General features: G+C 36.6%; 3 protein-coding genes across 7 annotated transcripts; 2 read left to right on the top strand and 1 right to left on the bottom strand.

Annotated features, from left to right (window-relative positions):
* Positions 1-443: 443 nt before the first annotated feature.
* Positions 444-8,460, top strand: LOC105043318 (2-C-methyl-D-erythritol 2,4-cyclodiphosphate synthase, chloroplastic). Of its 5 annotated transcripts, XR_012140764.1 has the most exons (5): positions 445-942; positions 1,041-1,171; positions 6,714-6,997; positions 8,025-8,175; positions 8,257-8,460. XR_012140764.1 is itself a non-coding variant. In XM_010920822.4 (3 exons), exons 1-3 carry the CDS (start codon positions 552-554, stop codon positions 6,945-6,947), a joined length of 756 nt encoding a protein of 251 aa, XP_010919124.3. In that variant the 5' UTR covers positions 446-551; the 3' UTR covers positions 6,948-7,126. The 5 variants fall into 5 exon arrangements, 1 of the variants encoding a protein (XP_010919124.3); XR_012140765.1 differs by having other exon boundaries at positions 444-942; positions 8,053-8,460; XR_012140766.1 differs by lacking the exons at positions 8,025-8,175; positions 8,257-8,460 and adding an exon at positions 7,517-7,914 and having other exon boundaries at positions 444-942.
* Positions 8,461-11,175: 2,715 nt separating this feature from the next.
* On the top strand, positions 11,176-14,909 carry LOC105043319 (probable serine/threonine-protein kinase At1g01540). Its single transcript, XM_010920824.4, has 7 exons — positions 11,176-11,970; positions 12,568-12,672; positions 12,820-12,942; positions 13,537-13,707; positions 13,795-13,924; positions 14,052-14,261; positions 14,404-14,909. The coding sequence occupies exons 1-7, from the start codon at positions 11,327-11,329 to the stop codon at positions 14,506-14,508; spliced, it is 1,488 nt and encodes a 495-aa protein (XP_010919126.1). The 5' UTR covers positions 11,176-11,326; the 3' UTR covers positions 14,509-14,909.
* Positions 14,910-21,473: 6,564 nt separating this feature from the next.
* LOC105043535 (pentatricopeptide repeat-containing protein At1g11290, chloroplastic-like) lies at positions 21,474-24,371 on the bottom strand. The gene has a single exon (XM_010921112.4). It carries the CDS (start codon positions 24,076-24,078, stop codon positions 21,988-21,990), a length of 2,091 nt encoding a protein of 696 aa, XP_010919414.1. The 5' UTR covers positions 24,079-24,371; the 3' UTR covers positions 21,474-21,987.
* Positions 24,372-26,143: the final 1,772 nt, after the last annotated feature.

The raw sequence follows: 26,143 nt of genomic DNA, 5'->3' as shown, positions 1-26,143 counted from the left end.
CTTTTGCAGGTACACGCTTTCCGGCGATCGGGCGACGAGGCGATTGGCCGCAACAGTATGTATCTCTTTTTTTTTTGGCATTGTTTCTGTCAATTGGTTTAAAATTTGAAGCGTTGTACCCTTTCTATCATGTTACGTTTCAATAATAGTCTCGAAAAAGAAAAAACCCGTGTTCCACGCAAAGTACATAATATCTGTCAATATAGCAAGAATTTTTATAGCTGTACTGGTGAAACATTCAAACATACCTTTCTAACAATTAGTGGCACAAAAGATTCAATGTTTTCCAGCAGCGAACGTGGAGCATGTGCAGCTAAAATTATCAGCAAGTTGAAATGCCTACACACCTAAGTTGAGTGATTCGTCGAGTCGCCGTGATAACGTCTGATAAAAGAGTGTAAACCGGGCGAACCCCTGAACGGCGAGAGCATTATCGGACCGAGAAAAGAAAAACGCAACATTCGAACCTCGTGGATCCTAGCTTCCGTGATCCCTCACGCCGTGCCCTCCAAGGATTTCTCGCCTCCACAATTAAAATATACTACCGTTACATGCAACTTTTCTCTCCCTCCCTCTCTGGCTCTCACTGCTCGACCATGGCTTCCTCTTCCCTCTTCTTGGCCTCCCCAATCCCCTCCAAACCCGCCCAAAGACGACCCCTCTCTCTTCCCTCTACCACCTCCGTTCCTAGTTCCATCTCTGCCTTTCCTCGATCCCTCCGGCGTCTGCCGCCGAACCCCCGGCTGGTGACCGCCGTCGCCGCCGTCCAGGTGGAGCAGCAGGACTCTGTGAAACCCGCGGCTCAGCCCTCCTCTCCTCCTCCTGCTCTCCCTCTCCGGGTAGGGCATGGATTCGATCTCCACCGCCTCGAGCCAGGTCTCCCTCTGATAATTGGTGGCATCAATATCCCCCACGACCGGGGATGCGAGGCGCACTCGGATGGTATTTAGCACAGATTATTTGTTTCAATTGGGATGGGATTCGTTTGGGGTTTTTAGATTTTTTATTATTATTTTTTATATTGATTGCTTCCGTTGCAGGGGATGTGCTGCTTCACTGTGTGGTGGACGCGATTTTGGGGGCGTTGGGGCTTCCCGATATAGGCCAGATTTTTCCAGACTCGGACCCGAAGTGGAAGGGAGCGGCTTCTTCTGTCTTCGTGAGAGAGGCTGTGAGTTTCCATTCGTTTTATTGATTTTACCATAGAATTTTGTTGCAATCTTGATGCGATGATTGTGTGCTAGAGTTGTGGCTTGCTTCTAGTACTGCATATGGAATGCGTTGTCCTAAATCTGAATTGAATTTGTCTGTTAATGATCAGATAAGGGCCCATGACGCAGTGTGCAACCTGCAGTAATGAACCGTGGTTTTTCCATTTATGTGTTTTGTATTGGATCGTTAGTTCTTCTACAGTTCAAAGGCATGATTCATTATACTCCAATATTGGGTACCAAGATGTTTCAAGGTGTCCGATGCTTCAACCTATATGAAATGTTTGCATAGAAGAACTTACTTTTTTATGAAGAAATGCATGCATGCATGCATACATGTGTGTGCACAGATAGAGGCACATACGTTCATGCACACGCACAAGCAGGACACATGTAAGTATGTTGACGCCAATTTGATCACTCAGCAGAGCCAAATATTGAATATATTTTACTCGTATTATTTTGGGGTATTTTGCTCTGACTTGTTGGAGTCTCAATACTTGCATTGCAGTGCATTTAGCAGTACATTCTGAAACTCCATGCCAATTGTGACACTTTTTGAATGAGATGAGAAGAACATATCCTTTCAGAATGCCCATGGAGTGCTGTTTATGGGACTTCAGTTACTTATAACTGATTGCCATGGAACATTGGCCTACACAACCATTTTGAAAGTGTAGCTTCCTTATGGTGGCTCTATAGCTGTCATGGATTATGATTCAACAGCCTAATAAATTGCAAAATGGTGGCCCCAGGTCAATAGCACTCTTTCTACTACCTATATGAGAATGAGTTTGTGCAATAAGAATCTAATGGGTCATCTGTCATAATAGAGCAGCTTATTTAGTTAATATATATTGTAACTAAAACTACATTAAATATATAGTTACCTAGCTCGATAGAAGTTATGAGTTGTAAGATTATATAGTGAACTTGACCCATGTAAATTCATATGCTTAGCTAAAGTTAATTAGTACAAGGTTCATAAGATAAATTCTACTTCAAGATGAGAGGTCTCTTGCATAGTCAACACTTATATGTTTTTGGGACAATTTATAGTATCCCAATGATGATATAATTTTGATATAGCAATTACAGGTAATACCCTCACAACGGATGCTATTGGCATGGGAAAAAATGAATAAGAAAATGTCAAAGGCAATATTATTGTCATCTCCTATAGGATATATGTCATGTTAAGATTTATTGCTAAGTTAGAGATTTGTTTAAGGCTGCTCTATGTTAATTTAGGTTGAGCTTAGGCATAATATATTCAAATTTGTTTTTTAGTTGAACTAGGATAGTGATGTTTTTAATCTTTTAGCAGGAGATAGTGATATTTTTTGTCTTGTGGTAGGAGCAAGAGTGTGGTTTTGTTAAGGAAAGAGTTACATGAAGAGTCATAGAAAAGTTACGCAAAAGTGGGAGTCGAACTTATTGTTTCATCTTATTTTCTTTCGAATAAATTTATTTCTCTCTCAATTTTTTTCCACTACTGTGACTTGATTTAATTGGTGATTATTTTGAATCTTGGGTGGGTACATTCAATCTACACCGAATAGCATGCTATTCTACATGGTATCAGAATCATAAATTCTAAGATTAGTGGTTCATATGTCTGTGGTTCTGCATAGACTTTGAGATTAGTGGTTCACATGATTGTGGCTCTACATGGTATCAGAGCAAGTTTGGAGTATGGCCAAGTGGTTTGCGGCCTTGATTTGATTTTTTGGAGCACAGTTTTTGGAATACTAAGTTAATTGTTAGTGGTTCATGTGTTCATAGTTCGACATGTTTCTAGAATTTCTAGTAATTTGCTATGCAGCAGTGCAAGTGTGTGGACTCTTATTTTGATGATTTAATAGGTGAATCATCATGGCTAATGCTATTGCCATCTCTCTTATTAAGATTAGTATGCCTGACTCCACGAATATACATACGGCTGCTTTTATTACTACTATTTATCTCAATAAGTTGAACAACACTTATTATCCAATTTGGAAGTCTATTATTAAGTTTTTATTTAATGGGACAAAATTTGTGGAATATCTTGGAAGAGTTAGAGATGGTGCCAATAGATACTCTTAATAATGAGGTTGAAAGAAAAAAGTAGAACTTGAAAGCTAAGAAGGTGATGTGGATTTTTCAAGATGCAATTAATAAAGAGAATTATCTTCATATTCAGGATATAAAGGAGCCAAAGAAGGTTTTAGGCTTTTTCGAAAATCCCAAAAAAAAAAAGAAAAAATGATTTAAATCTGAAGATTTGAAGCAGGAAGAGCTTGATCATTCAAAGGCTGGATCAAGTTCGAAAGGCTTAGAGCATAGAAAGGTTGATTAGCTCAAGGATCAATTCAAGTCAAGAAACAAATTTGGAGCAAGAGGGGTTTAATCAGATGGATGCTGTATCAAGTTTAGAAAAGATAGTGATTAAAGAATCGATTGATTTTGAAGTTGCTTGTGAGGAATCGAAGGATGCTATAGTTGATCCGATCATAGAGATCTATGTTGAGGAGTCAAATCATGTAAAAGAGTCTTATGCTAAAGCTATCCAATATATGGATATTTACTTTTGGAGATTTAGTTAACCATGAGGATGAAAGAGCTGACTAACTTTGAAGTAATTTCAGAGATCAAGAGACATAAAGATATGCTTGGTTTCAACAATTCATATTGTGCCTTGGTGTTCAATGAGGCTTTTGGTGTGTTTGTTAATTTTGAAACTACTTCAAAGTTCAAACAATTAGAATACTCTATGTATAAGGATTTGATTTCATATATAGGTACCTGCTATATGCAGATTCATGGAGTTGCTCAACTATCGGCAGGTGAACATAGTCAAAGTTTTATTGCTACTTTCACTTCTGTGTAGGTAATGGCCGATACTTTGAAGAGCAGTGATTAAAATTGACAACTTGATGTTTAAGGGTGTAAGCTAGATGCTCGATGGAATTTTGGTATAATGACTAGGGAGTCAATGCTAAAAGAAAATGTTGGTCAACATTGTCGATTTTGATATATGCATTGAAAGAGACGAGCCAATGAAGGTATTATTGTTCGAGCCAATAAATAAGCTATGTTGTTTATTATTAGTTCAATAAGTCATTGCATGTTGCTTTTATTATGGCAATAATAATAGTGGCTATTGTAGCATTCACAACATTGGCAAATCCAACATTGTCTATATGGATTTTGCAATGAGTGTTGACATTCATCGCTAAGTCCCTATTTTGTTACAAACTTGTTTAATGATGTTTTATGTTAAGGTAGGTTGAGCCTTAAGCATAATATATTTAACTTTGTTTTTTGGTTGAAGTGGAATAGTGATGTTTTTATCTTTTGGTCGGAGATGGTGATGGGAGAGAGACTGTTGTTTTATTAAGAGGAGAGAGTTATGTGATTAGTAATAGGAGAGGGTTCCTTTTAGTGAGTTGAGGCATTTTTGAGAACAAGAGCCAAACTCATTATTTCAGTCCTTATTTTCTTTTGAATAAATTTGTTTCTCTCTTCTATAATGTTTCTTCCACTATTGTTGCTTGATTTAATTGGTGATTATTTTTGGATCCTGAAATGGCATATTCCATCTACACCGAATAGTGTGTGTTCTACATAAGATGGGCAAGCTTAAAAGAGTTTTGGATCGCTATCAATAATCGCCAATGAGTGCTAGTGCACAAGCTGGGAGATCTAGCAGAACTCGGTGGATCTAGGTGCATACTTGTTAATGCTCCTAAGAACCGCAACGTCTGGGGCATGTCCTGGTGCAATTCATGGGAGTGCACTGGTATTCAATCTAATGGCATTTGCAGCTGGTAGTGGGGTAAACAATTTTGATTTAAGCTAGGGTCAAGTTGATGATTCATAAGAACTTAAATATTGCAAATATAGTGTGAACGGCTTGATCTCCTGCATGGATGCCTTTTTCCCTCTTTCCCCTTTAAAAAATCTTTTAGAAACCTAAAACGGTCTTTTACATCGAGGCCAACTATATTGCACTTGAATTTCTTAGTACCAAACTCCTGAATGCTTTCAATTTTCTAGAACGTGACAATAATTTATCTTAAATTTTAAGAAGTACTTGTAGCATTAAAGAAATGAAGAAACAACACAGATATGATAATGAACTAAATAATGTTCTATAAAAGGCATCAAACCAGTTAAAGGGATAGTTTTGGTTCATTTTAAGGGAAACTTCAAACTGTATATGAAATTTATTTAATTCTCTGTTTCATCCTCCTACCATCAACATATGTTCTCATCTGCTACTATTATTTGAGCTTATACGCAAGCATTCTCATGTTTCAAGCATAACTATCGGTGTTATATTTACTATTTTTCATTCTTTGAAAATATCCAAGACATTACATTATTTTTAATATTTTTTAACGGTCAGAAACATATGAATGGTTCCATGTCTGCATTTGGGCTTCTCTAGGGTGAAATTGATCTTTTCCTGAGCTCCCATTCTTCGGATTGGAGCTCTTAAGGTCCAATTCAACCAGATGATTTTGGCTTTATTTCCTCCAATTTTCTTCCAAGAAACAGGTGAAAAGGCAAAAGAAAAAGCTGCATACAGTGTATATTATTTTTTACATCATCCAGCAAGTTTTAGACAAAATTATTTTGGTTACACTTGGAATGACCTAAACAGATTGGAAATGGTAACCTATTCCATGCTTTACTTGAAGGCAACAAGACATGATAAGACACTTGAGGGTAGGCCTTGGTGCAACTGTAAGGTTGCTCCAACCTCTGCACAAGCGAGAGCAAGGCTGCATAAATCTGATCTCCCTAGACCCAGTAGTGGTGGGAGCCTTGTGCACAATGATGACCTTAAGATGCAATAAGATGTTTGTTCTAGAGCTTGGTTATGATTGCACATGCTTGTAGGTAGTAATTAATTCCTAGGATTGACTTTTGCTTGCTGTGTCATGGCTAGCATTGATGTGCTGCTTTGCGCTGTCAATTCAGATTGGGGAGGAGGGAATGTCGCCAATCATAATTTTGTGTGTATTGAGGGAAAAACCATGTAAATTCCTCAGTGGACTTTTTTAGGTGGAATATAAAAAGGTGCATGTGAGTAGTACTGGGAAACTGGTAATAACTGAAGCAGTCAATCGACTGGTTCAGCAGGTCTCCCTCTATACTTGTGTTCTCTTATCCGGAAAGAATTAAAGCTGTCATTTCACGCTGTATACTTTCCCCACTAGGTGGAAGACTACCAATTGATGATCTAGTCTGTTGTTTGTGTAATCTCACAAATCATGTCTTTATTTTCTCGTATGCTTCAGCTTATCTTTCTCTGCCATCAGCAAAAGGATGCTCACATGTATTGTTGTAATCATCTTTGTTTCCACCTTTGGTATTTGATCCCTTTCCTTCATGGCTTCATCTAAACCTGAAGTAATTACTGAATCTTCTTATCAAATTTTATTTCTTCTTAGTCAAACAATCAACTAACTTGGTGAAATACAGTTTCTCACTAATACCACTCCATGCCAGGTAAGGCTAATGCATGAGGCAGGTTATGAGCTTGGAAACTTGGATGCCACTTTAATTCTGCAAAAGCCAAAGCTGAGCCCACATAAGGAGGCCATCAGGACCAACTTATGCGATCTGCTTGGAGCCAACCCGTCAGTCGTAAACCTCAAAGCAAAAACACATGAGAAAGTTGATAGTCTTGGAGAAAATCGAAGTATAGCAGCACATACTGTGGTTCTTCTGATGAGGAAGTGATGTCATTGCATAACAAGGGAAGATACTGCTTGTTGTCAGTCATATGCTAGGTATTGGATGCTACTGCCCTTGCTCTGATGGTAAATAAGCATCATGAATCACTCTGTTTGCTCAGAAAATTTTTATGTTTATTATGTTAAAACTCTTGAATCAAATAGGTTGAATAATTTGGTTCTTAACTTTTACCCTTTTCCTGAATAATCTGAGGCATGGCACTGTCATCCTAACTTAAAAGTAATCAGCCATGCTGATTTTATAGTCTCTTCTGATAGGCTGTCCCTGACAGCAAGTTAGAAGTATAACAAAAGTACCTAAGTGAACTTATTTTTGCTCCCGGTAACTAATTCTTTAATGGATCTCAATTTGCTTGCTTGTGCTTTTGTTGATAAGAAGAACCAAATATTCTTTCCTCCTATTTTAGCATGAGAATATTAGCTCCCACAAACATCAGATTCAGAGGTGCCTGCAGAAGCAACTGGTTATGTGATGAAAGGCAATTCAGCACTCTTGTAGATGCTAGACAATCAGGTTGGGGTTGTGACAAATAGTTATGCATTAACTTCATATAGGAACTTCCGGGAGCAGTGGTCTTGGTCAGAACGTCAGTTATCATGCCATGGTAGCTGGTTTGGTGGAATATGCACTCAAGGGGGAACTTCAAGCTATTTATATGAAAATTCTGAGGAACCGTGACTCAAATCTGATTGTGGGACTTGAATTGTGGAAATTAAAGGGACAGAAGCCTACAGTGGTAAATCCTCTGGCATAACAGCTGTAACCTTCTCTCTGGTCAAAGTGTGGTTTGGCATGTTGCAGACACGAGTGATATCTAGAACATTTTAATCAGGAACTTCATTCCGAATTCTTGTTTGAACAAGTCCTAAGCTATGAACTCTGTAGTCCTGTAATCACAAGCCAGAAAGTTTTATTCTTGATGAGAAGTGGGGCTGCCATCTTAATCCTAAAACCTCTACTCCTGTGGGAGTCTACTGGAAAGATTCTCTTATAGCCCTTCTTCTTTTTTTTGTGCGTGTGTGCAACTCTATTAGTGCCCTTACTCTCTGAATCCCTTTCCAGGTATGAAGTAACTGCTGAAAATTTGCAGGGGTGATAATATGTTTCTAAACTTGAAGCAGATAAAGTGCCAGAATATCAATTTGCTTGAGCTTGAAGGCATCCTGGATGGCTTAAAGATGATCTCAACTTCTCTCAAATTATAAGAGAAAAAGTACAGGAATCAACCCTTTTATTTGAAAGTGATTCCAAAGCCTTAATTTGATGAATCTTGATACTGGCTTTTCTTTGCAAGTTTGGAATACCCAGATCCACATGAAAAAAAGCATCATTGCCCAGCTGAACGAGAAGATCAAAGCACTAGATCTTACACATCGTGGGTACATGCAAAATCATGCACAAATGCACATCCGACCAGAATAACATGCATTTTGTGATTAAAGATGGATTTTTTTTTTTTTATAATAAAAAATTTCTAAGCTTGTCATTGCTTGCGAGATGTTCTGATGGACCACAAGCTGTGGTAGGTATCTTTAAAACTTCTCTGTCCTTTGGTTTTCAAGTGATCGATTCTAGGATACATATGCAGATTTTTCTGCCCTCTGCTGCTCCATATTTGTGGAGTTGAGTTCCATTGACAAGTTTCATAGTAATATCCTCTCTTGATAACTCCAAAACCTTTAGCCCCATCATAAGTGGAATTCAATCTGGAATTTCTTGTACAGACACCAAGAGGTTATAACACCAAGTGGATACGATCTGTAGGGAAGGATAACGTGATGTATATAGCAACCAAAAAAAAAAACTATGCAATCAACTGACCAATGAAGATCGAGAGCATCAGTTAAATTAAGTACGTAACGAAGCAAAAGAATGGTGGTATGTCTGCAGTTCATATCAAAAGGTTGTCACTTTTACGTTATGGATTGCAACTTAATGTATCAGCAAAATAAAATCTCTTAATTTTTCTAAAAAAATCTAGTGCTCTTACCTAGATTTAATGTAAAAAATAATAAAATAATAAAAGAAAGTTCTAGTATACCTTTCTTCTTTCCAAGCTCCACTGCTTAGCTATGACTTGCTAGGACAGGACAATGCTTTGAGAGGACATGCCAAAACTAGATATTGCTCAAATTGATATACAAGCAGAATTGGGTGTTGAGATTGCTTGAACTGAGCGATAAAAAGCCTGAAATGACTGTTGTTTTGTGGAGTCCACAGAAAAATTAGAGCATTAGTCACCAAGTTTGTTGGAATAGTTGACTGGCTTGGAGGAAGGACCATTGTCATGGGCTCAATAAAAAGTGAGAGGAAGGAGAAACAAAGAAATTGGTTCCACCAGACATTAATCTTGTATTCATTTTAAAGCAACTTAAGAAGGAAAACCTATATATTATTGAAGATTGAGAATTTAATGTTAATTTTTGGTAAAGAGGTGGAGAATTGAGTATTATATATAAAGGTTGAAAGCATTATCGTTGCCACATTTGGATCTGCATGCATGTACCTCTTCACTGTGGCGTCCATCCCTCTACCAAGTGCTCTTTTGACCAAGTAAATTATATTTTACCTTTTTCAAAGAAATATTGTGTGGACTTGATCCCTGGTCGTCCTGCGAGCCTCTCACTTCTTCTGCTGCCTAGATTGCAGCGGACCCACCTTCATCAATTATCAATATATCTAAATTGTTACACAAATAATATAGACGGAGTGTAAATTTTTTTGGGTGTAAAAACTCAAAAAGAAGTGAAATTATTGGTTTCCTATGGCTTGTTTAATATAATTGCTATTTTCCGTTTTTGTCTCTGTACAAAATGTTAGTGAAATGCCACATTGAGATTGATGCAAAAGAAGCATTTTGACAAAATTTTTGATATTTATTAATTCTATTCATTCTTTTTCAAAAGCACTAGATCTCTGTTTGCACAAGCCCTGAAGATATTACAGTAATTTAGAAAAATAAAAGGATTTCATCTGTTCGGTACAGAAAACAAAATAATACCGAAAAAGCCTTTAGGCTTTGAATGAGTCTAAATTTATTTTTAAGCAAAACTAATAATTGTTTTCCATGCAATGTTTGTTGTATCTTATTTATAAACAAGATAAACACTTATTTATCATCAAAAGGTGATAAATTACTATCTAGAATCAATAAAAAAGGGGAGAAGAATTCAATAACTACCTAAAAAGATTTTTCAAATAATATTTAATCTAAGTGCTTTAATAGATAAGTTTTGATGGAAACATGAATCAAACACAAATATAATACTAAAAGTAGAATGGAGATAATAAAAATGTGACTATTCTAATTAGATATGAGAAAGTTGTATCTATCACAGTCATAATTGCTGACATCTATTTTCTATTCAAAATTTAGTCAACTAGCTGTGATTATTGTTTGATGGTAAATACATATTATGCATCTTTGCCTATATATCTCAAATTTGTGTGGCTATCTTGATGAGATCTATCCTCTTTTTTATATGTATAAATAATTTAAACATCAAATATTGGCACCACTAACCAATAGCCCACCGAGCATCAATTTGATAGCATATAAATGATGATATACTTAAGTTATAACCTTTATGGTATATAAAACTAGATGATCATCAGTTGTTGAGATATCTCAAATCTCGATCTTTTTTATCTTCATCAATCTTAAGATATTTTTGGATATTTTTTAATTCGACATCTCAACATATGGATCAAATATATTGTAATATTTTGAAAATAATTTAGATACAAAATAGTGAAATTAAATCTTAAAAAATACTAACAAATCTTAATTTTATCATATTGGCCGATTGTTTTGTTTCTAAAACTCTATATTACCCCACCCAAAAAAGGAACTTTATATATTAATGGAGATCTCCATAATTACCAGGAATGCAATTTGTCAAAAATAATAATTTGGTGCAAAGCGTAATCCCTCATAATTCCCCATAATCCCTTCTTAATTGTCCACAGTAAATTATGCTGTTAACTGGCATTGCCTGAGCTTTGGACACACACGTCAGCAGTCAGCACCCCCTCCACCTGCATTCAAAAAACCAAAAGCGAAACAAGAGAGATACCGTTTCTGGCACCCTCCCCTCCTCCCCCTCTTCTCAACCACCCCCATTTTCTTCTCCACTCTCCAGCCACCAGCACCCTCACCCACCCCCCCAAAGTTATCCGTTCTCACATACCAAAAACAGAGACAAAGTACTAAGAAAACCGCCCCTCTCCCTCCCCAATCTCCATTCCACTCTCCAAAACTCCTCTTTTTTTTTTTTAAATTGAAGTGCCATTATCCCTTCCACAAATTCTTTCTTATTCTTGTTACTTTTTATTCACTGAACAAGAGAGACAATAATTTGAGAATGTCGTTCTGGAACGGCGATTTTCTGAACAGCGAGCTGTCGAAGCCGACGTCCATCTTCGGGTTGAAGCTGTGGGTGGTGATCGGCATTTGCGTCGGCGCCGCCATTGTCCTGGTCCTCTTTCTCCTCTCCCTCTGCCTCACCTCCCGCCGCCGCCGCCCCGCCGCCCCCTCCGGGAAACCTCTTAAACTCCACCTCCAGGATCCCACCCCGCCCGTCTCCAAGGACATCCCCGAGATCGTCCACCACTACCACGAACGTCACCGGGCCCCATCCTCCGCCGCCGCCGCCCCCGCGGAAGTCCAGATCGACATCGGCGGCAAGGCGGAGCACCGGGTGGTGCTGGCCGAGCACCACCGGCCACCGGCTCCGGCGCCGGCTCCACCGTCGTCGTCGACGACGGGGACTGCCAGCGGAGAGAGCCGGGGGACAATGGAGGGGACGACGCCGTCGATGGGGAGTGGAGGCCCGCCAGAGATGTCGCATCTGGGGTGGGGGCACTGGTACACGCTGCGGGAACTGGAGGGCGCCACCGGCGGGTTCGCCGAAGAGAATGTCATTGGAGAGGGCGGGTATGGGATCGTATACCGGGGGCTCCTGGCCAATAACACCACGGTCGCTGTTAAGAACTTGCTCAATAATAGGTTCGTGCATTTATTCCAACCACATATCCATCGATGAATCACGCTATCTTTGCAACTGCTGCTGGATTTTAGGATAAAAATTTGAAATTTGCTCTCTTTTTACTGGTAAAGTGAAATTTTTTTTTTTTAGTTGTTCGTTTACCCCTTCTTTGTTCATTTATGTGGATGAAACATCTCTAGTTTGTTGCTTTTTAAATCACATTTTGGTTGGTGATGAATTTTAGGATAAATTTGGAAATCTGTTGACATTTCACTTCTAGATTTATGTGTTTTAGGTGTTCTGTCACCTTGCTTGTTTTGTTTGTTTATCTAGAAAAATCGGTAACTTGTTGTTTTCTAGAATTAGGCGGCAGATTTTAAGTTAAAGATTGGGATTCACCCAATTCCACTTGTAGGTTTGTGATTTTGTTTTTTTAAAAAAATAATGCTGTGTTTTTGTTGTTTGTCACTTTTTCGAGGAATTGTTTTGTTAGAAAATTTTCTTTGAAGTGGTGCCTTTAAGCACACAGTGGTATGGTTTCATTCAACGTAATTACTTAATTTCTTGAGCACTTGTAAAATAAAACCACCTTTTTCTTCTTTGCTCTCGTCTCTCAGGGGTCAAGCGGAAAAGGAGTTCAGAGTAGAAGTTGATACAATTGGGCGCATTAGGCACAAGAATCTGGTCAGGTTGCTTGGTTACTGTGTCGAGGGGGCTTACAGGTATTCTACCTTCTCTAAGGATCAATCTGCTAACATGCTTTGTTAAAATTATTTTGAAGTCTTGAAGCAGTTTGGTGCAATGTTAAGATGGAGTATCCGTGGACTGAATATTTTAATTGGTTACCTACATCCTTCTGTTTTGGCTAGGTTGCTTGTCTATGAGTATGTGGACAATGGCAATCTGGATCAGTGGCTTCATGGGGATGTCGGAGTTGTGAGTCCGCTAACATGGGATATCAGGATGAAGATAATACTGGGAACGGCAAAAGGGTACATCATTTCTTCCATGATATTTGTTTCAGTTTCTCTTGGATGAGGGAATCAAATTAGCAACAGAAATTTTTCCTGCAAAAATTTTGTGTATAGAAATTAACAGAGGAAGCTCACTGCCAATATACTGAAAAAACAGTCTAAATTGATGAGAGGGTTGTTAACTATGAGCATTTTATAAGAAATATCAGAAAGACTGTTTAATATGCTAGCTTACCACATACAGTCACGATGACGAGGCATTGCACTCATAGTCATAATGACATGAGGCATAAGCCTCAAAGACCAAGATTGTATATCATATGGGGCTTGCACATAAGAGGGGAAGGATGTGTGCTTCATGCTGCATTTAGGTGAGAAAAACCTACACAGTTGGGTACATAAAGCATGCCTCCTTTTTCTAAATGATAGCCTATTTTTGTCTTTTAATATCTATATATAGCTAATTAAGCCAATCCAGTTATTACACTTTATGGTGCTCCCTTTTGCCAGCAAACTTTTCGGTCATAAGCATGCAATTATTTTTTTTCTCAAGTTCAATTGAGCTGTCAGACTGAACCATCAATCTTAAGATATTGATGACATGGCTTACAGGTTGGCCTATCTTCACGAGGGGCTTGAACCAAAGGTTGTCCACCGTGATGTCAAATCCAGCAACATACTACTTGACCAGCAGTGGAATCCAAAGGTGTCTGACTTTGGTCTGGCCAAGCTCCTGTGTTCCGAGAGGAGTTATGTAACAACTCGCGTCATGGGGACTTTTGGGTTAGTTTGAATTCCTAATCAATATGTTTACATTCTCCTTGTGGCGTTTAGAGATTTATGAGACCTTATTCTAATTGGTTATTGCAGCTATGTGGCACCTGAGTATGCTAGCACTGGGATGCTGAATGAGAGAAGTGATGTTTACAGCTTTGGGGTGCTTATCATGGAGATCATATCTGGGAGAGCCCCTGTGGATTACACAAAACCACCTTCAGAGGTTGCTTTCTTCCACCAGACTGATCTGTCCAAGCTATCATCTGTTTAAATACTCTAGGAAAGAAAAAAGCTTGTTGTTGTTTAGATAACTGAGCTAAATTTGACCCTTTTGTACTGTTCTTTCTTAGGTGAATTTGGTTGAATGGTTGAAGATCATGGTCGGAGACAGGAAAGCTGAGCAGGTTGTGGATCCTAAGATGCCTGAGAAACCATCTCCCAAAGCACTCAAACGGGCACTTCTGGTTGCCCTGCGGTGTGTCGACCCTGATGCGGCAAAACGACCAAAAATGGGACGTGTGATCCACATGCTTGAAATGGATGATTTGCTATTTCGCGATGTATGATCTATCTTCATGAATCTGACCCAACTCATATTCCACACAAACAATTGCAATAGAATACTCAAAAAACTTTGCTTTGGCTATCATTTAAATCATTTCACTGCTTGATCCCACTTTGTTTTCTGAATCCCTGTCACAGGATCGTAACCTTGGGCGAGAAGCATCTTCTCGGTCATTGGATAGGTACAGCCAAAAAGAGGAGGAAAGCTTCCGCAGGCATGACCATCAGACAGGGTGGCGATGACAGGACCAAGTAGGTGCCTGACAATTTGAGATTGTAAATCTGAAACAATAATGGAATTCTTCCATTCTTGACCACTTAAAAAATATTACATTCTCATCTTGCATTCAGCACCGTGCTGGGAAAATGATTTCTTTTCGAGGACATCCATTTGTGAAATAATATTCGATGATATCTTTCAGCTTGTATCTACGAGTAGATGTTGTCTGACTCGAATTTTCTTTTGTTACGATCTTCTCTTCTTGGAGCCTCTTCACCACTGGGACCTAAAATGTCCTTCATGGTTTCGTCTCTTGCTTGCAAGTGGTCCTTTTGTGCGCTCATTTCAAGAGAGATCATTTATAGCTGTAATATAGAATATAGATGAACCCTTAAACAAGTCATTGCTTTGCTTTCGCAGATCAGATCACCGAGTACATGCTGTTTGATTTGAATTTTTTTTTTTTTTTTTTTTTTAAATACAATGAGCTTCTTCATGTGGTTCCATTGCCACTGGGTTTTATAATGGCTTCTCTGATTATGCCTCATTTCCTCGAACTGAGTTGGTCCTTTGATGCTTGAATACCTTCACAAATAATTGGCTGCATGTGTGCTCACATGTTGTGTCTCCCTGGGTCTTCTACATTTAAAATCCAGTTGTATTTCTTGCTTGGATCATATCCGTTCATGGTTGCTTTATTGGCCTAAATTAACCAAATGATTAGCATTTTCACCGCACCCTCTGTACTAATCCTCTGAATAATATTGGTCGATCTACTTTACAAGCATAAGCACACCTTCCCTTTCATTGTGTCAAATATAATTGAGTCAGCCTTGGCAGAGAGAGTACATTTAGGTCGCCTCTCTTGAAATATATATTTTCCGGAGCCATTCACCATCCTTGGTTAACCTTTCTGAAGATTGGCTCTTATGCAAGGTAATTCCATTTCTCACAAACTTCTTTGTTCTTCTCGTGGTTGAGTGGAAAGGTTAATAATACACCATCAGAACATGTGCTTGGAAACCTTTTTCTCTATATATGTTGCGACTCATGGTGCATCCCACAGTTTCTGGCCCCAGAACTACAGTCGAGGCTGCTGGATGAACATCTTTCCAACGATGATTCGACCTAGTTTGTGATGGATGCGTTAGAATGCATAACGGTATCGTACTCCAAAATTATTAAATAAAGTTGGCAATGCATCAGGAGACTCCACAGTACATATGGGACAAGAGCGCAAGACCGGTTCTTTTAAATATAAAACAACCTAGATAAATGCGATCACGTGATGCTCCTTGGGTACAACTGGTGGGGTTTGAACAGGGAGGTGAAGACATTTCAACGGGTAGTGGATAAATTAAGATCAAATGGGTGAAATTCTAGTGGCAGGCAGTCCCACATTGGTTCTGCGACAGTAGAAGGTGAAAGATGCTAGGCTGGCAAGAAAAAGGAAAAAAAAAAAAAAGGGTGGGAAGTTCCAGATCTAATTCGGTTGAGGATATTAAAGCGCATAATGACCAACTGGAAAGATAAAAATAAAACAGACAAAAAGAAGAGCACGTAAATGATGGAACTGTTGTTGATGAGATTTGTCCATTAGCCCATTGGCACTTTGCCAGACAGAAAGTGAGAGTAGTAGTTTCATGGAAAACTTCGGCTTTGATATTTCATGCAAACATGGAGATTGAAGATATCTCCAAACTGCGGTCCCAGAGCTTTTAGGTTTCAAAATTTTCATGATTGGATGATGCTCACGAGAAATTCGCAATCCGGTAGCCGGTGTTTCTTGTCCATCCCAACTGGCGATCATAATACTGATGTAAGAAGAATCCTTGGGAATCGGTGGGGGGTGGTGCTGCAATCATTTTGTTGTGACTCCTAATGCACGTCATTAAATCAAGAAGATAAATTTGTACTACATGTGAATGCCGATATAATGAAGAAACGTAGCAGGGAATCATTTCATTTCGGCGGTGCAGTTATCATCTTGTTGTGATGTAATTGCAGTGATATATATACATCTAACAATTAACTTAATCATATGGAACTATGTCCTAAACAAACAATAAATAACATTAAGTCAATGGTTTCTTTTTTAATCCTAAACCAACATTAATAACACTAAGTCAATGATTTTTTTTTTCTATATTTATTTTTTTATGGCTTTCCCTTAAAAGAGAAGTCGATAGTTCTTTATCAATCTCTTCCAAGACATCAACACCTACATTTTACCACATGCGGTAAGAAAAAAAAATAATAGATAATTATTGGTAGGGCAGCTTCATTGTCTCACAGAAGTCATAAAAGATTGTAGCAAGCAACAAAATTACTTTTTTACATTATGCCGGATAACATGTAAAGGAAACTTCCATGGAGACAAGAAGTGCTAGAAAGGATGACACTAACCTTTGGTCACCTTTTTGTGATATGGGAAACTTACAATATGGAATCATAACAATTAAGTATGTTTACTTTGTTCCGTAGTTGTAACTTTCGAAATTGTTGTGAGAAGTGATATGCAGTCTCGAAGTGGGAGAACAACGTTAAGCAGAATTTTTAATTTAGAACGTGGGAAAGGTTAATGTTAAACACGAGGAAAATATTTTTATCAAAAACAGAGGAAAACATAATGATCTGATAACCATATTTTAGCTCTTGCATTTTTTTCCCTCCCAAGCAGAACTAGTTAATAATGGCTCCTTTAATTTTAAAATATTTGGTTAAATTTCCCATATGTTTCCCCCATGTTTTTGAAACGTATTGCTATGTATGCCCCACCTGGTTCCATATTTTTGGATATATAAATTGGTCCATTTTGATAGTTTTCCAAGAAGCAGTTCGTTGCTCAGGAAAATAGTATCTGCAAGCATGCTTCATTCACACGCAAACAAGAGATGAATAAATAAACATGTAATGAACTACTTCTGTTAGCCCTTGGCACGGACTGCTACCTTTTTCTCCTTATCAACAATCAAGTTAAAGCTCTATAGATAACAACTTGTTTTGTTTTTTTTTTTTTCGGTAGGACAGATATATTATAAAAAATAGCTTGCTGGAAACAAGGAAAACAGAAGCATAAAATTGGCAATAATTCTGTAGACAATATATACGAAATCATTCCTTAATTCGGGGCATGTGAAAAATCTAAGAAATTAGAATCTCAAGAAAAACGAGTTTGTATTAAAATTAATAAATGAGAATTATTGGAATAACAAAATAACGGGATGAGGGCTTGCAAGAGCCCAACACGAGACTGGAAAAGAGATGCCATCGCCTACGCTGCTGTGGAGAAAAGTCATAAAAAGAAATCAGAGAAGAAAATACAAGCGGATCCGGATGATATATACTCAAACAATAATGACAGGGACTCCGCAATAATAATTAGGTGCACGAAGTACTCTGTTGGTTGATCTGAGAATGGACAGTACACGAAGGGAACCTTCGCACTGCTATTAGCCGACATATTGCCATGAGCCACAGAGACTTGCAGTTGTCCAAGAGCCACTGTTTTAAATCCATTGATCCTTTACAATTCCAGATCCACGCAGCGAAATTGCCTCACGAAGACAGCTCACTAGAAATCTGTCCACCAAATTATTGCCTACACGAGATGCGTGCACGCAGCCAACCATGATGCTGGTTTCTATGGTGGTTTACCGAGATACATGCGTGATAAATGAAGCATGCAGTTGTGATTGATTGCATGTACGGTCATATTGGCACAACAAGAAGTTTTTTTTTTAAATAATATAAAAAAAAATTATTTATAAAAATAATTTAAAACTTAACTTTTTTACCAAAGTAATTTCAAGTCCTTTCACGTCACCCTAAGTTGTTAAAAAAAGGAAAACGCCGGTTGAAATGGCGTTTTCCATTTTTTCCACCCAATAAAAAAAAAAAAATCGAAAAAGTATGAGAAAAAAATAATTTTTAAAATTTTAAATTAATAAATAAATTAAAATTTTAATTTTGATTGAAATTTAAAATATAAAAATTTAAATTTGTAATTCAAATAAAAAAATTAATTTAAGATGATTTTTTTTTCGAATTATTGTTTTTAATAACAAATCGAAAAAAAATTTAAAAAATAAAAAGTGCCATTAAAAAATCAAAATTTTAAAAAAATCGAGAAAAATAAGAATTATAATTTGAAATTTAAAAGAAATAAATTTTTTAAAATTAATTAAAATAAAAATATCATTTTAAATTACTTTCTCAAATTAAAATTAATTTATTTAAAAAATATTCGAAATAAATAAAAAAAATAGCCTAAAAAAATTTCATAAAAACAGAAAGAAATGAAAAAAATAAAAAAGTTATATAATTGTAAATTTGAATTTAAGGAATAATTTTGAATTTAAAAAAAAATCTAATTTTAATTGAAATAAAAAAAATCATTTCAACTGACTTTTTTTATGTTTTTCGAATATTTTTTAAATAAATTAATTTTAATTTGAGAAAATAATTTGAAATGATATTTTTATTTCAATTAATTTTAAAATTTTTATTTCTTTTAAATTTTAAATTATAATTCTTATTTTTTTTGATTTATTTAAAATTTTGATTTTATAATGACACTTTCTATTTTTTAATTTATTTTTTAAATTTTTTTGACAAGAACTTGAAATGATGTTTTTCAATTAAATTTAAAATTTTTATTTCTTCTGCATTTCTTTCTCTTTTTTTCTTTCTCTATGATATTTTTAATTTTTTTATTTTTTAAATTTTTTTTAGACATTTTAAAAAACAATAATTCGAAAAAAATCATCTTAAATTAATTTTTTTTATTTGAATTACAAATTCAAATTTTTATATTTTAAATTTCAATCAAAATTAAAATTTTAATTTATTTATTAATTTAAAATTTTAAAAAATATTTTTTTCCCATACTTTCCCTATTGTTTTTCTTTTTTTTGGTTGGAAAAATGGAAAACGCCATTTTGAATGGCGTTTTTTTTTAGATTTTTTTTTTTCCCGGACCCTACCATCGTGGAAAAAAATAGAGGTGACGTGGAAGGAGAAAATGCCATTTTGAATGGCGTTTTCTCCTTTTGCATTAGTTTGGTAAAAAAGTTAAGTTTTGAATTATTTTTGTAAATAAATTTTTTTTTGTATTATTTAGGAAAAGACCTCCACAACAAGACTTCTTTGAAAATGGATAATGAACTAGTTGTCATGCCGTGTAGGCTAGAAAAGTCATTAGATGGATCAAGTCCAGCGGACCGGTCTAATAGTCACTCATCAAAAATTTTTTTATTTAAATTATTTATTAAAATAATTTTAAATAATCACATAATTCTAGATGATCATATGACGGTCTATAATATTTTTTTTATTGATACAATCTGATAATAATTTTTTATTAATATTATTTTGTTTTTTTTTTTATTAATCTGATTCTATATCAGCGGTTATTAGTTTTTATTTATAATATATATATAACCTCTGAGTGTATTGAATGAAATCGAAATAAAGATAATAAAGATCTTTCTTTTTCTTTTTTCTCTTTTTTTTCTCATCTTCTATAAATATTTTATCACTATTCAAGATCAAAAAAAGGATGAGAATTCATCATTATACACCTCCCCGAAGATTTGGACCGGTCCACTGGACCTGACCCATCTAATAATCTCTCCATAGGCTATATCCGTTCTAGTTGTTGGATAGGCTTATTTCATCGTGTGGCGGCGAGTCCAGCGGACCAGTCTAATAGTCACTCATCAAAATTTTTTTTATTTAAATTATTTATTAAAATAATTTTAAATAATCACATAATTCTAGATGATCATATGACGGTCTATAATATTTTTTTTATTGATACAATCTGATAATAATTTTTTATTAATATTATTTTGTTTTTTTTTTATTAATATGATTCTATATCAGCGGTTATTAGTTTTCATTTATAATATATATATAACCTCTGAGTGTATTGAATGAAATCGAAATAAAGATAATAAAGATCTTTCTTTTTCTTTTTTCTCTTTTTTTTCTCATCTTCTATAAATATTTTATCACTATTCAAGATCAAAAAAAGGATGAGAATTCATCATTATACACCTCCCCGAAGATTTGGACCGGTCCACTGGACCTGACCCATCTAATAATCTCTCCATAGGCTATATCCGTTCTAGTTGTTGGATAGGCTTATTTCATCGTGTGGCGGCGAGTCCAGCGGACCAGTCTAATAGTCACTCATCAAAATTTTTTTTATTTAAATTATTTATTAAAATAATTTTAAATAATCACATAATTCTAGATGATCATATGACGGTCTATAATATTTTTTTTATTGATACAATCTGATAATAATTTTTTATTAATATTATTTTGTTTTTTTTTTTATTAATATGATTCTATATCAGCGGTTATTAGTTTTCATTTATAATATATATATAACCTCTGAGTGTATTGAATGAAATCGAAATAAAGATAATAAAGATCTTTCTTTTTCTTTTTTCTCTTTTTTTTCTCATCTTCTATAAATATTTTATCACTATTCAAGATCAAAAAAAGGATGAGAATTCATCATTATACACCTCCCCGAAGATTTGGACCGGTCCACTGGACCTGACCCATCTAATAATCTCTCCATAGGCTATATCCGTTCTAGTTGTTGGATAGGCTTATTTCATCGTGTGGCGGCGTGGAAATGAATGCAGCAGTCGTGATCGATGGGTCTTTGGTCTGGGCCATGAAATCGTTCTCAATGTTGAACAATTTGCCATCTTAAATGACCACCTATCCACGATAGAATAGAACAGTCAAGCCTCTGACCTTGATTGAAATCTAGCATTGTCAATGACCATAAATTGCTTCTAACGCAACCATCCAAAAAACCACCAAGCTATGTGCAGACAACAGGTCCGCTAAACGAAATCCACCTCAGGGCAGCATCAGCTTGGTTGGAGAATGGACGCAAATCAAAATGTTCTACAGAGCTCACTAGTCACTACAACGATGCATGCATGATGGTGAAGCAAACAAAGACAAGGAATAAACCGCCAACTTCTCAACAAAAATACCGGCGAACCTACGTAACATTTAGACACATTCGTGAACAAAAAAATGAAGATGCTTGAATCTGAATTTACGTGACCTATACTTCAAAACAGTCCAAACTGAAAGTGGAACTCGTTTAATTCTTCATGTAGACTGGATGGTGATCTGCTTCCCAGGATGGTGATCAAAGCTCTCTCTTATCCTTCTTAGGTATTCCTTTAAGTCATAATATATCATTGCGCCTATAGTCTCCCTTTCTTAACATGTGTCGTTCTGCCCCTCTACCTCAGTGGTGCCATCTGTTCCTTTCTCCACCACAATCTTCATTTGTTCGATCATCCTTTCTGCACCACAATCTTCATTTCTTCAATCAAGCAAACCACTTTCCTCTCCCATCATTAGTATGATAAAGGACTTTGACAATGTTTGGTTTAAATTCTTCATTAAATTTTACAAAACTTGATTGCACGAAACACCTCAGTTCTTACCATCCAACTCCATTAAACTGCCCCTGCACAAGCATCTAACATGTGCTCCTTGATACTATGCCATACTTCATAAATCCTTTCAGTTTGTGGGTGTCTTGTATCCCCCACTATGAACCTAAAGCTCTCGACGCCTCCTACCTCAACATAACTCCATCCAGCCTCCTTTCTCAATCCCTCTCTCTTCATCTCAGCTCTCAACCTTGCCGCATCTTCCCATCTTCCAGCCACCGCATACACATTTGATAATGCCACCCTCCAGACGTTTCCATCTGGTTCCAAAATGGAAAGCTCCTTCGCAGCTCTTTCTGCAATCTCAACATTCTCATAAAGCCCACAAGCACCCAAAAGAGATCCCCACACTGATGGTCCAGGCTTAATGGGCATAATTTTAAGGAATTCCAGTGCTTCATCGAGCTTCCCAGACCTCCCCAAAAGGTCCACTACCGCAGCATAATGCTCCATGCTTGGCTCAATTCCATAGTCCCTATGCATGCTCTTGAAGCACTCATAGCCTTCCACTGTCAATCCCGAATGACCACATGCTGAAATAAGACTAACAAATGTTAGACCATTTGGTTTATGTCTTCCCCTGTTCTTAAGCTCGATGAAAACCTTTAGAGCTGAATTACCATCTCCATGGATCCCATAAGCTGCAATCATAGAATTCCAGGAGCCAAGATCCCTTATATCCATCTCTTTGAATATCTGCTCGGATAAGTCTATCCTGCCCGATCTTGCATACATGTCTATGAGAGCATTACAGATAAACACATCATGATCAAAGCCTGATCTAATCACATATCCATGTAGTATCTGGCCTTGTTGGAGTGATGCTATCTCAGAGCATGCTTGTATTGAACTCAACATTGTTACATGATCAGGCACCAGCGCACCTGCAGTTGTGCCATGGATTTCACTGAGAAGTTGCAAAGCTTCTGCAATGCCTCCATGCTTCACAAAACATGAGATCATTGTATTCCAAGATACTATATCTCTGTTCTCCATTCTTCTGAAGATCAAATGGGCTGACTCAACTTGCTCGTGCTTTGCATACATACCCATGAGGGAGTTCTCAATTATAGTGCACGGGAAGTAATTCATCTTAATCAAGTATGCATGGATCTCCTTCCCATGCTCCAAGGATTCTGAATGTGAGCAACCATGGACAAGGGTGGCAACCACATCAGGATCAGAACAGACATCTCCATTTGGAAAATAGAATCCGAAGAACATCTTTATCCCCTCGGCAACAAATGCATTCTTTGCATACATCTCCACAAGAGAATTAACCACCAAATCATTGCTATCCAGCTCCAATTTTGTAACCAAAGCATGAACCCAACCAAATAAACCTGAATCTCTCATCAACGAGCAAGCCTGAATGATGCTCAACATGGTCACCTCGTTTGGTCGAATGCCGTCTTCCAACATCGTGCTAAACAAAACCAAGGCTTTTTCAAACATCCCATGGAGGACACAACCTGAGATCACCGTAGTCCAAGAAACCACGTCCCTGCAGCTCAACCCATTAATAAGTTTCTCTGCGCTCGCTATCGACCCTAACTTCGAGTAAGTATCAATCAGGGAGTTAAGTACAAAGTTATCCCCAAGAAACCCATTAGAGATAAGGAAACCATGCATCATCCTCCCCAACTTCTCGTCCTTTAGCAGCGCGCAAGCCCCAAGGACAGCCGCAACGGTGAACTCATTAGGAAGAGGGGCTGCTTCTTCTGACAGCATGTTCAAGAAGACACAGACAGCGGCATGAGCTGCTCCATCGTGGCAGCGACCGGATATCAAGGAGGTCCAGGAGACGACATCTCTTTGGGGCATTCGGTCGAAAAGCTCTGTGGCGCTGTCCAGACGGCCACACTTGGAGTAGACGTCCAGAAGGGAATTGGCGACGAAGACGTTGGAATGGAGGCCAGACTTGAGGAGGCCAGCATGGAGGCAGGTGGTAAGCCTCAGATCTCTTTGGGCGGCGGAGGAGTTTAGGAGACGGACGGCGGCAGCCGAGTCGAGGAAGAGGTTGCTTGGGGGAGAGAGAGGACGCGAATGGGGGTGAGAAGGAGAAGGCGGGGGCTGCAAAGAGATAGGTGGCATTGGATTTGTTTTAGGGGGAAGCGAAATGGATGTTATTTGTAATTTAGAACTTCTTCCGTGTCGAGTTGGATGCAGGCGGGAAGAAGGCGATCCCCGAGCATCGTAAAAATTAGGGTCGGTATAACGGCGTCGCAGGCTCTGTATTCCGTTATACTACAGACTGGTAGAGACTATCGGTATTCCCGTCCTTGCTTGAGAATTATTTTCCCAGTTTTTGAAATGTTTAGTCCTAATTAACTAATCTTGAAACCATAGAACAAAAATACCTTGCACAACCTGCAATTCTCAAATCCCTTCCCGCTGGGCCGCAACCAGATTGGAAACAGTTTGGATACAAATATATCTATATCTATATTATTTTATTTGATAAATATAGATATAAATATAAATATTAGTTAAATATAAAATTTATATCTATTTTTATTTTAAATAAATAAAGATTATAAATCAGATAGTATTAATATAAGTATGGATATAAGTCGGTTAATTAAACTTTATGATCACAGAATAAAAAATATTATTAAGTGAATAATAAATCAAGATAATAATGTATTAATATGATTATATATTTTTTAAAAATTTATGAGTATTTTAATATAATTATAAATAAAATCAAATATTTATATACGAATTGTATAATTTTCTATCTGTATCTTTTTTTTTTTTTTCTGACTGCTATGGATATGGATATAAATATTAATCAAATATTCAAATTTTTATAGATATCCGGATAGATTGAATACAATAATAAATTCAAATGAATATTATTCGATCTATTTTCATCTTTACTTTCTCTTTACTCCTCTAATAGATCTTGCCCATTTTTTTCATTATTTTAAATTATAGATAAATAAAAATATTGTGCACACTGTGATAAAAGTTGTACACAATCAATATGAAGAAACTTATATTAGATCTCTTTCTGAAAAGTTATACACAAATGAGGATTATAAAAAGTTACAGAAAATTATAGTCTAATTTTATTTATAAGTACATGTGCACAGAAGGATGAAAATCATATATATAGTTTGGTACAAGACCACGCCACGTTATGTATAATTGTAAAAAATTATGCAATGGTTATACTGGTGTTTGTGCGTGCGTGCGTGCGTGCGTGCGTGTGTGGAGGTCTGATTATACACACATAGACGAATGTTACACATAAAAGGATGTAAAGTACACAGTTCAACACGAGAGATGGGCTGAGGACAATTGGCATTTGAGAACAACTGGAGAAGGGTGCAAACGGAGGTCTTCAAGGATTTGCTGGACAATTAATGTTATAATTGGCCTCTAACAAAAGAAGGGACTAAATATTAAAAAAATAGAAAGATAAAAACCTAGGAGACAAAATTTCTAGTCTAAAGTAGGGGCCGCAGCTAAATAACCCGTTATTAGTATCACCTGCCTCGTATAAACCCAAAAGCAAAATTATCCAAAAATCTTCAAGTATATATTGTTTATCTATTCTTTTCTAGCAAAATTTGTATGTAAATTCTTCATGCAAATTTATGTACTAAGCACATGTAGTGAATGCAAAAAAAAAAAACAGGGTAATGAAAGAATTCATGGGGTAAGGATACAATGAATGTATTGATAACCTTTCATCAATTGGGTCCACAAGTACTTTACCAAAAAAAAAAAGGGTCCACAAGTAGACATCATGTCGATGAAGAAAACTAAAGCCATGTTGGTTGCTGTTTCAATCTCTCTCGACCTTTTTGGGGTTTTGGTGAAGGTGCGGGGCGCGGGGTGTGGGTGGAGGGAAGGGTTGGGGGATAGAATTACCAACAAAATGTTTTTGTTCTCTTTCTGTGATATACAATATAATTTCAAAATAATTTTTAAAATCCAAATAACATATAATTATAATGATTTTTCAAATTTAACTGATATCAATTCATAAAATAACATTCTAATAATTGAACGAACACAAGCAAATAAGATCATCATTTATCTTATGATGCTCCCTTATTTCCAGTTTACTAGTTAATAAAAGCCATTGCAATAATTGCTAATTATTATTCTATTATCAAAAAACATATCCTGAGATTGAATCATGCAA

Source organism: Elaeis guineensis, chromosome 4 (assembly GCF_000442705.2).
Source record: "Elaeis guineensis isolate ETL-2024a chromosome 4, EG11, whole genome shotgun sequence".
NCBI classification, from domain to species: Eukaryota; Viridiplantae; Streptophyta; class Magnoliopsida; order Arecales; family Arecaceae; genus Elaeis; species Elaeis guineensis.
Note: the sequence above shows the minus strand (reverse complement) of the source record. Positions and strands in the feature narration are given on the sequence as shown.